Below are 15278 nucleotides of genomic sequence, written 5' to 3' on the forward strand. Positions count from 1 at the left end.
CTCAGATCTTGAATCCCCAGGGATGAGGCTTGTTCGCAGCATACTGCCTGATGCTGGCTGTCTTGCCTTTGTATTGTACTATTATCTCGTCGATGGAGTTATGCTCATGCGCCACTACTTTCAAGCAGTTTTCTTGCATCATATTTAGCCATGGACGGATTTTCCATAGCTTGTCAGCCTTCCTGCCCTCATCAGTCACTGCCAAATTATTGACAAAGTACAGTCAGTAAGTACTGGAATCGACTTTGACTCATGACTCCACTGACTGGTTCATGATTTGTCCCGTTCTCCCAGTAAGCACGAACTCCAGCCATCTGAACGAAGCCCATACGGTAGAACATTCCAATCAATTGCTCCAGCTCTTTCCGTGATAGATTTGCAACATGTCTATTCTTCTGAGCACTGTATTGGTTTGAGTATTCTACGACATGGTCCAACATGTTGTCAGTGATAAATCATTGGAAATACCCAAATGGTGTATCCAACTCCATTGAAGGAGGAACATCATCAGTTGGCCCAGTGAATGTTGCATCAGGTGCTATGAAGGTTTTTTTCTCCCACCGATAGACTGGTGATGTCTTCTTAGCTTTTTTGGTGCAGACGTACTTGCGATGTTGACAAGTGGCTCGTCATCTGATTAACTGCAGCTTTCATGGCTGTAATCTGTGCCGACATCTGATGCACTCTTCAGCACTTCATCTGAATCGCTGTCATCTATTGACCATCATTGCTCTCATCACAATCCAAAACTTGCAACACATTTTTTGCATGAAACCGGCCCCTTTGATGGGAAGCCATCCTCCTTTACAAAAAATCACTTTTATCACCAGCAATACTACTCGATGACATGAAGAAACATGAAATTGCAAGAACAGAACTGCAGGAGTTGAGCTGGCTAATGCATGCACATACATGTACATGTAAACGTATGTCTCAATAGTTGTAGGCCTACATGTAATTGGTTTCCCCACACTTCTCTCAGACTTTGTCCCAGTTCAAACACAAATCCCCTCCAAATTAAGGTAAAGAGAGGGAATTCCTGTGAAAGGTCATGACGTGTCAGTTGTAGCTTAAACAACCTATAGAGGTCGCTATTTATGTTACATCGATGTAACTGTGGGCTTTGGTGGGCACTGGGAAGGAGTTTTGAAATATTTTTAATTAATTTTTTAAAAGCTGTTACAAATATGTCACATGGGGCTCCTCAGGGATTTAAAGTAGTACATCATCAAGCTCTTCCAGTTTTGTTAACGTTTTATTAGCGAAACACAGACGCAGTACTAGGAATGTTTTCTTCAACATCCATCACATTGAAGTGTTGGGAATGTTCGTCTTTACACAACACCACATCCATCAAATTGAAGTGTTCTGAATTAATTTTGGTAAAATTAGTGACATGGTTTTTTTGTATGGTAAAGTACGCTTGGTTTTACATTCAACCGTTTACTCGAAAAATGGACATATCTTAAAGAACCAAACTCTGAATTCAGAAAATTTAAAGCAAAATGCATAAAATGTACGTAATATGTAGGGCCTACTACTTAACAACTACGAAAAATCCAATTTTATCCGAGAAATTCGTTCGTGCGTCCCTGGTATTTTCTGATCTATGTCATGGGTAAAAAAAAAACAAAAAAAAAACAAAAAAAGGTGAACAGAGAATTTTATGACCAACACAGTGGCCTACTCCTTGGAACCCAAGTATAAAAACTGTGCATTGTTGCCAAAAACCAGACATTCTCCTTTGACAAAGCTTTGTTCAAATAAATTACTTCGGCAAAAGTCATTGTTCCAATTGATTCAAAAACCAGAATTAGAAGCCATTATTCGGGTGGCATAACGCTGGTGATCAGGTAGGAGGTAATTAAACGCACGTTACATACCTCGTCGACCGATAGGGTGTCGTGATTTGCCAAATGCACGCACGCGTCAAGCTGAAGAATGTGCGTGTGTGAGTTGCAACGCCCCCCAGTAATGGCATCTAATAACTGGATTGGTCTATAAACGTCAGTATTTCACTCCAACACTAACCACAAGTATGAGTGGTTGAAGAAAACAAACATTTCCAGCAAAATAAGAAATGCTGGCCTTAAGATGTTTAATAATAAGAGAAACACACGATACCGAGGTTTTTCCTCTTCCCAAGCAGAAAAAAATAGCATAACATCGACATAAATGTATTAAAGAATTGTAATGCTGGGCTTAACCTACAACTCGCATCGAGTTATGAGTTGCCATGCTACAAGCTTTGTCTGAATAAATTATTTCCCAAAGGTGAATATTGTGGCTTAAACGGTTGTACGTTAATAAACACGAATGAAGAAAATACGTATGTTTAAGTAAACTGAAATATGTTGACTTAAACACAGTCTCTTATAGCAAACACTTGGGAAAATACGAAAGCCCAAGATGTTTTCTTTCATTAAAACAATTCAAAGGCATTTTTAACACCCTGGTGAGTTGTCAAAATGATTAATGACAGCAAGTTACCATCTTGCTTGACCCTTGAATGTATTATTACTGTAAATAAAAGCATTCAAAAGTATACCTGTTTAATTACTGTCGGTGAATTTGTTACACACATCTTCATGTTCTGTTGCTGCTATATATATATTTAGGATAAAAGCTTTTTTCTGTGCTAATAATTCAAAGCTGCTGAACAATTCCTAATATAGGAAATATGATTAGCATATGTGGTCCTATCATGATGATATTAGAAATAATATCACAAGATTCCGCATTTAGTTAGGAAATTCCTTAGATATAAGGACAGCTATTTAATGGAATGGGCGGCCTGCTGCACCCATATTGGTCAAATACCCAGACCTCATCCAAAGAAGTTTTGATGGAAAAGACATATGCAGTGCATAATGGTAAGCAAGAGCATGGAGCTCCATGGAGAGAGTGAAAGAAACCCCTTGACAGGAGAACTAGAGGAAAACTAGACAGTCTTCTGTAAAGTAATAGGTTTGCTAGTCTCTGGATTTAAGATAGAAACCTTTGTTGTCTTTAATTGTTCAAAAAAGTCTTTTGTAGGAAACTAACTATGCTTGTCTGAGGATCTGTAAGGAAGAAACCATGAAAGGTCTTGGAGAATGACGGAGACCAATAAAGCCACCCTGGTTCTCAAACCTAGAAGTAGGACTGTAGAGTTCCGCGTCGACGGATGTCACTGGTCCAGCAGTGGAAGCCACCTCCGTAAGAGTTGGCATAGCGCATGGAGGCCTTCACCGTCTTGATGCCTAACTTCTCAAACATCTTGATGGTGGGTGTCTCGTTGGCATCAACCATGACCCGGTCATGGTCCAACATCAGCACGTTCATGGACAGCCACTTGGAGCCCAGCCACATGGGGTGATCTGTTGTACAGCAAAAACATGACAATTCAAAGCAGATCCTGCAAGTGTTACCTCTAGCTGTACATTGAATTTACATCCCTTTGACTTGATTCCACTGAAGCTGTGTTCTTCGTAATCGAACCTTCTGGCTGAAGTACTAAAATATGACTAGTCTCTAAATAAATAACTTTAGAGACTAGCCCATCCTGCTCAATCAAAAACCTGGTATCAGTTCAGACCATACATACCGGCAGGTATGATAGGCCTGGCTGTTTCCACAACATCCCATCCTGCCTTCTTGAAGTAATCCAGTTGATGGCAACCACGCTCTGGGTTTGACAGGACAAGCCCTGGTCGTAGGAGCATAAAGGTGGCATCGATGTGCATGGGCCGAGGGTCCTCAAATGTCAGCAGATGGACGTTATACTCATTACCAAGGTGACGAGCCATCCACTGAATGCCAAGCATATTGGTCACCTGATGCAAGAATTGCATGAGATTCTGGTTCACCCACAAGCACTAATTTAATCTTCCAATGAGCCACCATGTTACCAGGCAAATTGTAGTTCTAACTGTCAAGCAGTCGAATTTCGAGCAGGCTGTGTACAACAATGGAGACTTCATGTCAAACAATGTAAGTTTTATAAGGCCTTCATGGCCTGAATACTTTTGAAAAGTTTGAGCAGCTGATAAAAGCTGGAACTCAATTCAATAAAAATAATGTACATCCACAAAAATTACAACACAACAAAATCAACTTCGGCAGGAAATGCATCCTTGAAAATTTCACAACATCTAAAGCAAGGAAACTCTGATAAGATTGCAAAATTTCAAAACTTACTGACTAGTTCCACTGTGAAATTCAAGCCATTCGACATACCGAATGCTAACGTGCCTGGAAACACTACAAGCTACCAATCCTTGGGGGAAAGGTTCTTGGAAAGACGACATGGCAAGGGGAGTAAATAAAGAGAAAGCAGAACCCACAAAATTATTTTTCAATAAAAGAAGGAAAAACAGTGCCAGGGATTAAATTGGATTTAATAAAATAATCCACTCATGAATGTTCCAGTCCTGACCTGTCCAGTTTTCTCATTGCTGATTCAGGACTTCTCCATGTTGTCTGAGTTTGGAGTTCAACTCTGTGTCAAGTTTGGGAATGTGGCCAAGTCAAGTCTCCACACTTGGAGTATACATGTCTGAAGTCAAGTCAGTCATACCAAAGCTCATGGTTTTAAGGTAAAAGTAAAGACTTCAGGTCTAAACTTCATTTTTCCATTTTCTTCAAGTCAGTCACAAGCTAATCACATCACGGTATCATGAGCAATCTTTCCATCAACCCTGAGACCAAGTCTACTAATCTCAAACATTCAAAAAAAGTTTCTGCACATCCTTTGTTGGTTCCATAAGACAGACATCCACCTCTGCATTGTCACACATATCATAAAAACCAGTGCAATAGCATATTTACAAACAACACATTTTATATAAATGATTAGCAGGCCTTTTAAACCATCAGACTAGCAAATACAATGTTAACAGAGGGCTCGCTTTCTCGAGGATTTGAGCGTGAGGTCATACTATCCGTTCCGAGCGGAACAAAAGAAGGCGTATTTTTGTGGTACTCACTGCATAGGTGTGCCATAAGGCACGCATGTATATGAGCGTTTGATGTGGAACACGCTGAGTACGCATAACAAATTTATTGTGGCATGTATGGTCTTTGCCTACACACAGAACGTGTGCAAGAACCCACTTCTAACCACCTGTCTTTCTTTCGCCAACTGGGGGTGCACTGCAGCTCGGAAGGGATAGTTTGGTATGGCCTTTTAGTACATGAGCATTTGTAAGTATGGCATAGATTTCAAGGCATTATATACATGTAGTGCATCATCCATTCTAGGATGTGACACACCGTCTGAATTACATGGAGATGGCTAGCACTGACTGTAATTTTTCACTAATGAGTTCAAACATACCTGACTTCTCTGTACAAAGATATCTCTTCCTGCTCTGACAAAATCAGCAGCATCAAAGCAGGGCTCAAACTCAGTGGTGAAGTGCCGTCCTTGGTGATGCTGATGGGTTCGTTCTTCATCTGAGAGGTCCATGACATCCTCGAGTGACACACCACCGGAAAAGACAGTTAACAATATGATGGGGTGGGAGAGGAGCTGGAGGGGTAACTTATTTCGTGGAATAATTGACAAGCCCTTTTGACGTTCAAAGACTTAAAAGGTTAGCACTTGAAGAGAAAATGTTTCTCTGTCATGTGTGGCTGTGTGGGCCTGGTCTACTTTGCCCCGCCTCCAAATACTTGTATGGATAAATCATCCGACTGTGCAATTCATCAGACATGGGTGGATCAGAGGGTGTGGTCTACTTAGTCCCTACCTAATTAGGATACATGGTTGGTTTAACCCTCGCTGTACAGTTTGTCATGCATGAGTAGATTTGGGGTAAGGTCTAATGAGCTCCGTCTTGATAGTTAAAGATAAGTTTACGATTCAACAGACAGGGTTGGGTTGTTGGGTGTGGTCTATGGTCTCCTTAGCTGCCTGCCTTTAAGATCTTTGGTGGAGAACCTTACCTTGCTGTACACTTCATAAAGCATGAATCTTTCTGGGAGGGAATGATACTGAGCCCTTCCTACTTGTAGATGTACGTGGGTGAAACCTTACCACATTGTAGAGTTCATCAGACATGAGTGGCTTTGGAGGTGTGGTCCATTTAGCTCCTGCCTTGAAGTATTCCTTGATCAGTTCCCGATAGGCGCGGTACTCAAAGAACCTGGACCGCCATGCCATTGGACACTCGATGATCTCTTCACCAACAATCAACAGAATATCACGAGGCATAGCACAGTACATGCCTGGAGCAAATGAAAACATTTAGTGAGGATGGAAAAAAATGGACGATGGTTGATAGATTGCCTGAATCCAAAATGCAAGTTTTTTATTAAAAAAAAATGCAGAATATGGGCTCAAAAAATCCATCAGTTCAGAATACAATTGCATCTTCAAAAGCTTTCAGGTTTTAGAAGGACAAATACAGCAAATTTGAGGAAGTGAATCCAATTTAATAATGGAGACATTGAAACAGAAACACTTTGAGTTTGATGATCTATCACAACAGAAAAGGCAAGCATTATTTATTGGTTCAAGGCTTGCATGAGTCTAGCTGTGTCAATCATAATGTGATCAGTGTATGGGAATACTGCTATTTAAATTTCACTCAAGTCGAGTCAATCATATCAAAATGACTCAAGTCCTTTGGGAGAATGCATCCCACCTCTTGAGCTAAAGTCTGGTGTCTTGTACTCATCGCTGAAGTCAATGGGATCAGGTCGTCGGACAATAATGCCCTCCTGGTTGAGTATGTTGCAGACTTCCTCAACCTCAGCTATGGCTTTTTCAGTGTGTTCTTTGGGCCACGGCTTGCCCTGATTCGCTTTGAAGAACTCCCAGTTATTTTGGTTGGCGGAAACCTCAAAGAGGAAATGGAATCATAACGTATGCATGAGACAGACAAAATTTGTCAGTTAATTTTGCTTCTTCACATCCTTGTCAATCTGTTTACAGCATATTTTCGAAAAAAAATTGGGAGTGTTTTTCTAAAACAAAAATTAGCTTTTATTAGCCTCCACAATTTCAAGAAATGCCTGCCAAAAATTGACAGACACTGTCGATATAGGAGATTATGCTAACATCGAACACTCACTTTCAATTCAGGGGTGAATGGGGGAACGATGCCATTCTCGATTCGGCCTACCACTACCTCCTCAAGGGGGTCCCACTCATTGTAGGAACAGACAGGGCTTGCCTTAGCTAGTTGCTCCTTGACTTGGTAGGCAGTGGGCATTGTCGATTCCAATCGCTGGCTGGATTGGAACTTGGCCATACCAACTGAAGATTCTGCTTGGGTCAACTGAGCAAGGTGAGAAACATTCAAAGAGAGCTCATAACACGGATGTTACAGACTAAGCTAACAAGATGCCAAAGTGGCACCACACTAATGTACGTCTTCCTCACTTTGAGGCGAGTGTGCATTAATTGGGCACATCATAACATCCTATAATTGGTGGAAGAGACATATAACACATGCATACCCCCCCATGTGAGTGTGAAGTCATCAACAGTGATGGACTTTATCATTCTGGTTGCTGAATTACCATAGAGTTGAAAATGATCACACCTCTTCAGTTGTTTGCAACATATCCTGTCCACTGCAATTTTGACTAAAATTTTGTTGTTTTTTTTTAAACTTCAAAAGAAATTACAGTTAAATGTTTTTTTCTTGATGTATATTCCACAAAGTTACAGACCCAGTAAATTTCAATTTAGCAACAAGAGCCCGGTGATTACTATCCATGTCAAGAGCATTAGGGTACTAGGTCCAAAATGATGAGCATTGTTGGCTTGTTTGCAGATGTAAATTTGACCTATTTCTTAATCATTCAATATCTACAAGTTTTCAAAGTTATTCATTAAGAAAACAAAGCATAGAAATTGCTTAAATGAGTTTATTATAATTATTATTATTTCAGTTCCCAAGGTTCCTTTTTCTTCAAACACCAAAAACACCAACTGACTAAAAAATAGTTGTATCATTATGAATGGATGTCACCTGCACAAGGGTCTCTTCATATTAAGACATTTTCCTAGGGTCCTTGTTTACGGCAGACACAGACATACATGTACTGAAAACTGACCTTAATATGAAATAAGTCTGATACACACTTGTACTTTGACCTCCCTCGAACACAGCAGGTGCATTAAAAATCCCATTATGTAACTAAGTGTCTAGGGCAAGGACTAGTTGACTATAACCCTGATAACAGATCTCCCTCACAATTAATTACAACCAAATTTTATCATGACCATAAACTATACTGGGTGAGCTGTCTATTAATACTTAATTATCCCCAGAACTGAGGGGTTAATTATTTACCACCAGAACTGTGGGGTTAATTATTTACCACCAGAACTGTGGGGTTAATTATTTACCACCAGAACTGTGGGGTCCAAGGTCTGTCCTGCTCCCCACAATAATTAATATTAACAATCATATGCTAAACATTACAAATGCTCAAAGGCGCTTTACAGAATCAACTTCATAAGGAATTTAAAACCATAGAGATTATATAAAGTTACCTAAAATAAAGTAAGGGGAAAAATATAAACAATCCAATCATATCTTGCCACTCACCAGCACCGAGATGGAATTTTATGGGTCTCAATTGGATTTCCCTCAAGGAGAACATACTTTTGACATTGTCCCTTCCCACATGAGTGGAGGTACCCATGTAAGCCCCATCTCTTCAATCACTTTGCAGTTACCCAATCCTTGTTTCAGGTTTCATCCTAATCGACATTCTTTTCTATTGAGACAGAGGATGAAGCCCCCAGACTAGAGACAGATTTATGAACTGGTAACTTTACTCATCAGTGGTCCGTCCAGACAGTCTCCCTGTGTACACCCTCCACACTTTTTTGTCCACAATTTTACAACCCTAACTTATAAATACTGCAACCAGCCAGCCTGCACCAAAATAATTAACCACTCTCCAGCTAACATTCAGTTTTTAGTAGTGAGCCTGGAGCGTCTGCCAGTGTCCTTCTGGCAGTAGAGAGGTCAGATCGGTCTTTCTCGAACCCCTTCAACACCACACTGCCCATGACATTAGTTTGTGTTTTGGAATAGACCGTGTATCTTTTGTTCAGCATCGCCACCACGTGAATAATGTTTTCTTTTGAAATCCGAAATTTGTCTGGAACTAGTATAACAAGGCTACATGCACCCTGAAAAAAGTACATGTACATATGTTACACCCAGTGTTCGACGCTCACCTTAACCGAGTTGACTGCTCTGATGCCTCGAAGTCGAAGGCCGAGTTGCATGCTTCTAAGGAAAGCCATCTTTTAGAGAAGTTTCAATACAAAATATCTCTGAGAAGAAAAAAAATGAAAAAGCAAACTTCAGTCCAAATTTAAGGCAAACAGTTGGTCTGAGTTACTGAAGCTTTAAGACTCTACAAACCGCCTCTTTTATTACAATTATGGTCAAGACCAGGGGCGGGCGACCAACAGTCAAGAACGTGACGTCGTCTGTTGGGTATAGGCCCCTGGCCCCAATGTACATGTTGTACATGTTAGTACATGTCTTGCATCTTGCAGCTTGACATATCAATATTCTCCGCGATCAACGCAATATCGCAAGTAGGCCTACGTCAAAACTAATCGAGAATCCAACATGATCATAGTTCCTTACAGTGCAGAAACAGTTCTCTCAGTACCAGCTCAATGGTATCAAGCAGGGTGAATGAATACTGCAATAGAGCGTCTAGCATGTGGGATCAGAAATGCGCCTGGACCGTCACCTGACAAATTTGACAATAGGTTTATTCCCTGTGACTTTAATATCATGCGATCCAGGAGACAAACAAAATCTTGTACATTGACGACAAGTATGCAATGGTCGTGTATGGGCGGAGCAACCGTGACGAGCATGCTGTGCACGCGTGCATGAGGCGGACCTTGGTCGCGACGGTAATCTTTTTGACAGTGGCAACTAAAGCGAAGTTACAAAAGCTTCACGATCCTGGCAAACGTTCCCAGCCCCACATGTGAAGCAAGATTTGAGAAAGAGACTCCCCCCTTGTGTTGGTCATTGCTTCACTGGAATCTGAGGAATTCTTTTTTAGACATCAGGGGGGGGGGTGTTGGATAACATTTGTCTAGAGTGTGTATATCGATTGGACATGATTGACAGATGGTCGTAGGTCCGAGTTAGTATTGGGTCCGAGTTGGCATGGGTCCGAGTTGGTCCTGGGTCCGAGTTAGCATGGGTCCGAGTTGGAATGGGTCCGAGTTGATTTGGGTCCGAGTTGACCTGATCCCGACATGTTGGGGGGGTACTCCTCCGTCTCATTTCTGACTGGATAGACAGCTCCAGTCTCGTATATACTGACTGGTACTAAGGGGCTAGGATGTGTTGAGAGAAATTTACATTTCGTTTTTCCTTTTTCAGGACTCATTTTTCGACAAGTTTATCCGGATTTGGAAATTGTTGCATTACCGTAACTTTGTTGCTTATTATTTCTGTAAAATTTGAATAAATTGAAAGTAATCCGTTAATAAAATTGTTGCTACGTAAGCAGCAAACTGAAAGGCCATTGCTTTTCCCCAATTGCACTGTTGGAAGTTTCTGTCACTTCGTGAAACTATGAAACGTATGTCATGAGAAAACACAATTGTTACCTTTGAATACTTGCGCACGTATTCTTTTTCATAGATAGCGCACACGTCATAGGCCAACCCTGCTATCGAAGGGACTTTAATTAAGTTGTCACTTCGGGCCCCCCCCCCAATCTTTTGCCAAGAACTGTACATGTACATGTCAAAACCCTATAGACACTGTAGACTTTTGTTACCTAACACATCCCCAACAATAACCAACACAAAACGGGGACATTCTCTCCGTCCAATATCTTGCTTCAAAATGCGGGGCTTTGAATGTCCAGCAGCCGGTCTTCGCTTCCGGAGGCCGGTTTACGAAACGGTCACACCGAGCTTCATACCTGTTTCAGATTACAAAGAAAGTGAACAACATTTTGCTTCAAAACCATGTCAATTTATTTTTTGAGTCGAATGTAGAAAAGTGGCCAGAATTATGGAAAAGGTCAAGATAAAAAACTTGTCGATTTTCCAGGTTTTTGTACAGTGGCGTAGCTTGGGCGGTGCACCAGAATCACCTGACCTATCTCAACTTTTGACGAATGTGGGATTTTAGCATATTATTGTTATGCATGATGAAATCTTTATTTTCTGAACATTTAAAACTCATAGGTGCTCTGAAAAGCTAATTAAATTAATTTGGGTAATTACATATTTTACCTCGGGGCCTTCCATCTCTGAAATTGAAATTAGTACTTCACATACTGACGCAAAGGCATCCAGATAGTGAAACATAGACAACGCTGTTTTATTTCCATCCATGAAGTAACTTACACAGTCTGGTACCTATCCATGTCATTTGAAGTTCAGTCATTCAGAACCAGTCTTTGGCGCTGTTTGCAAAATGTAGTTGTATTCGGTTGCGATCCGAGGCAAATTGGAATACAACGAATTTATCAATGTCATGGTTATGTAAGGTTCAGTGGATAGGGGGTACTGTGAACAGGTGCGACATGCAATCACAGTACAGAAATGCGTCACTTCACGCTTGCTATAGCAGCAACGACAAATAACACGTTCAATCTGTTAATTTATTATTACTTTAGTTTAAAGTCACTTTCGTAGACAAATGTTGAAGAGCAGGCCTTTTAATTACTTGATCATTGCTTAGCTAGCCTGAAAGCGGTGGATTGCATAAATAAGACATACGTTTCCACTTTTCCCAAACAATGAAAAGAGAGGTTTTTGTGGTTTTTCGTATCTGGAAACCACCGGAAGCAACAGATCGTCAATTGTAATCCTCATCAATAAAATGTATGCATATAAAGCAGACAATTTTGTGTATAAGAACGTTTACACTAAGATTAATATATGTCATTTAAATCAGAGTTCATGGAATGGCGATTATGGTCAGCAACGCCTGATCAATTCTGTAATGTAGAATCATCAGTAAAAGTAACGACTGCTTATTACGGTAACAGCAGTGGCGGGGTCATGCCGGTTGCTGCAGCTGGCACATACCAAATAGATGCGCTGAGTGTGTTATTTTGGTAGATGATGGATTTAATTGATAATTAATTTTGTCTGGTGGTACGCGGAAGGATTTTAAACGAACATCCGCATAGATCAACGTGAAAAAGTCTAGCTGCACTGTCGGCCCCCAGAAATCGATATCTGTTTTCACTCATAATGACAATGAAAATCTCACAGAGTGACATATGGTTTGGGCGCCTCATTTTAACCTAGTACTTAAGATATTTCAGTTTCATATTACAATTTAACTATCCATCCAACTTCACTACAACACAAAATCTGTGTCAATAAAAGTTAGTATTGTGGGCAGTGATGTAACGATCAGGGCTGTCAGGGCTATCATTAGGCCAGATCGTGGTGCGACCGACGATTTTTTTCAAAGGAGCAACACAAAAAAATAAGCCCCGGCTGCAATTCAACAGAGATGATTCAAAGATTTCAAATTGGGAGGCACGGGCATCCGCGGAAAGGGGGGGGGGACTTCCCCCTGTAGCCGTTACGCCACTGTTTTTGTAACTGGTAATACTTAATGGCGGGGACTGGATCCTTGCTTGCTCTTGGTGATCTACAACTTAACCTGTGCAGCAAACGGTCTTGAGTGTTAGCAAGTGTTTTTGATGTCATTCTGTTAGTTTTATTTCTTATAAGCAGGCAATATCGACATGCGAAATTAACCTTTTATTAAACCTAAACCCAATAACGGGGGGTACCCATTTTTTATTCAAGTTGACTGTTTGGTTGTGCTGGGTCTATGATAATCACATGCAGCTTCGTGACTAAACCCAAGAAATAATCTGGAATGCGATGAATACCGAACGTCTAGATTAGGCTCAAAACGGCAAGGTTTTACAGACAATGTTTCGAAACAGTTCCTCAGATTTTATTGAAAACAGCATGAAAACGCAGCGACAGACTTGAACTGTATTTGTACTCTATATATAGATGAAGATTGTTTTGAAATTAAAGCTAAATCCGAAATTGGGTGTTTCATATTCTATTTCATTGCGAGGTGCCTCCCTCTACTCTCGTTTCCAAATATATAGGGAAAACAGTTTTCTACTGGTTGATACAAGTATTTGAGAAATTAAGTGCACCGTATTCAAAGAATCGGTCTCTCCAGTTATTCAACGCTGCTATTTACATGACAAATGGCGGAGAGGGTCACCAAGTGCAGCGCTTCCATTGTGTCAGCAAAGGTAAACCCTATTACTTATTCCAGAAAAAAAAAAACACATTTGTTTCGCAACCAGGACAGTACTTGGGAATTCCCTACTAAGGGTATACCGATTATTAAACAAACACATCATGTATTCCGGGCTAAAACTTCTCCCCTTGCAAGATTTTTGAAGAAGAAAGCGTTTCTCTACTTTTGGTAGACTACGGTGACCAACATCGATCATTTTTCTGTAAAGGGCTCTGAGTCCTCTTCGGCTTCGGTCTGCTTTGTGTTTACTGGTACTCATACAAAGACGAGTACTTAAAATTCGTGTTCCTGTGCACCACCTCTCGTGCGTTCAAAAGGTTACGTATGATCCTACCATACGCTTGACTGGTGCCCTACAATCACGGTGTCGGTGGCAGGTCCAAAGGGCAAATATTGGGAGAATGTACCTCATACGGGTTCCCACATATTTCGCAATGCTTATGTTATAATAGGTTATCAGCAGTTATTGTGCTAACTTATGGTCACAATAACTGACTATATTTTTTATAGCAATCGAATTTTAATCTTCAGCATTTTTCCTCATAAACGAATATTTACTAACGTTAGTTTGGGCAAAACTTCAATTCAAGTCGTTCTCAAAGTATGAATTCATGCGCAATGCAATGTAATCCAAATAGCGCCTTTTGTTATCACACCTATGCTATAGCATCGTAGAATTTGACGCTTTCCAAAAATGTAAACAATCTTCAAGAAGCAACTAAGAAACGAAGCTTGGCTGGAAATCTGCACTTGTAAATGAACAGACTTGAATGCACGTGTATATGGAGAACCAAGCGATATTTAGTTGATTGAGGTGTAATTTAAGGACGTCTGTATGGTCCATGCGGGCTGCTCATGCAGTGCCGACTGTAGCCCGCAGAACTTTGTAACATGCATTATGAAGATCACATCCATAAGCCCTCAGTCATGTCGCAAATACTGCATGGGTGATTTTGCACAATGGTAGAAAGGCACTGCGGGAAGGAAAAAGGTTCAATGTTGAGCGCATGCATTCTATTCAATTCTGTGGTGCCTATGGCGGAAGGCCCATGCAAATTTCACCCAGTACGTGTTTGTGTTAAGTACACGAAATTGAACCAGGGAGGATAAAACGGCGTTTTTCTGGCTTTTTATCTCTTCATTTTACAAGCTGTAAGCTTTTGGCGTTTACTGGAAATCAAATCGTGTGACATATCATACTAACACTATACATCCTACGGGAAAATACACCCCTGATGGCGCGCTTTCGGAACCCTTAGAAAGGAAAAATAACCTGCAGAGATTTTTGAATTTGTAATTTTTTTCGTTCGGCTACTTCTTAAAAAGTCCAACTCGAAAAAGGGTTTGGGAGAATAATTTGCTCGTACATGTATATCAATTTATAGAAACTGGAAAAACACCGTTGACCTAAAAGAGAAATAGCCTGCCAAAAAATTGACCCATCACCTCTGACAATCTAAAATACATGACGAATAGTCCAATACGATGGCCTCGTATACGCAAATGAACATTTTACGATTTGAAATTTTATGGTAGTCTGATAAGCCGAAATAAAAACAGATCAAGATATCATTTACACATTGTTTTATTTATAATATAGGCCTAATAAACTTAAAGCAACAATCTACTTTTACGAAAGATTCTAATACTTAATCTAACCTTTGCTGACAACGGTGTGATGTCAACTCCACTGAATCTGGAACCCATCAACTGCATGTAGGCTAGATACATGTAAATCTTTGCAACGTTGTTCAATCTCGTTTTCACGTTAGCACGGGGAGTGAAACCAAACGTACATGAACAAGGTATAGACCTGGGGACGATATCGCCGGACGTGAAAGGTCGTTAATAACATTCGTTTTTTACCCATCTCCAGGTGAGTTTTCCTAAATATTACTTGAGGAAGACAAAGGGAAAATTCCAATATGAGTGTTTCATGGGGTGGTTTCAGTTAGGATTTATTCTTCCAATAATTATCGAACGTGATAGGATGGCCCAATGTAAAATCCACATAGGCAGACCAGGCCC

At 40.5% G+C, this 15278-nt stretch overlaps 1 protein-coding gene across 2 annotated transcripts; it reads right to left on the minus strand.

Annotated features, from left to right (window-relative positions):
* Nucleotides 1–1236: 1236 nt before the first annotated feature.
* Nucleotides 1237–15043, minus strand: LOC110985062 (glycine amidinotransferase, mitochondrial-like). 2 transcript variants are annotated; one of them, XM_022245788.2, is made up of 8 exons: nt 14910–15043; nt 9188–9286; nt 7059–7265; nt 6630–6825; nt 6020–6210; nt 5318–5455; nt 3587–3815; nt 1237–3359 (listed from the first exon to the last, which is right to left on the minus strand). In XM_022245788.2, exons 2-8 carry the CDS (start codon nt 9254–9256, stop codon nt 3133–3135), a joined length of 1257 nt encoding a protein of 418 aa, XP_022101480.1. In that variant the 5' UTR covers nt 9257–9286; nt 14910–15043; the 3' UTR covers nt 1237–3132. The 2 variants fall into 2 exon arrangements, with proteins under 2 accessions (XP_022101480.1, XP_022101479.1); XM_022245787.2 differs by lacking the exon at nt 14910–15043 and adding an exon at nt 9609–9793.
* Between the last annotated feature and the right edge of the window lie 235 nt (nt 15044–15278).

This window comes from Acanthaster planci, linkage group LG02 (assembly GCF_054643075.1).
Source record: "Acanthaster planci isolate LZ-2023a linkage group LG02, COTS_SCS, whole genome shotgun sequence".
NCBI lineage: Eukaryota > Metazoa > Echinodermata > Asteroidea > Valvatida > Acanthasteridae > Acanthaster > Acanthaster planci.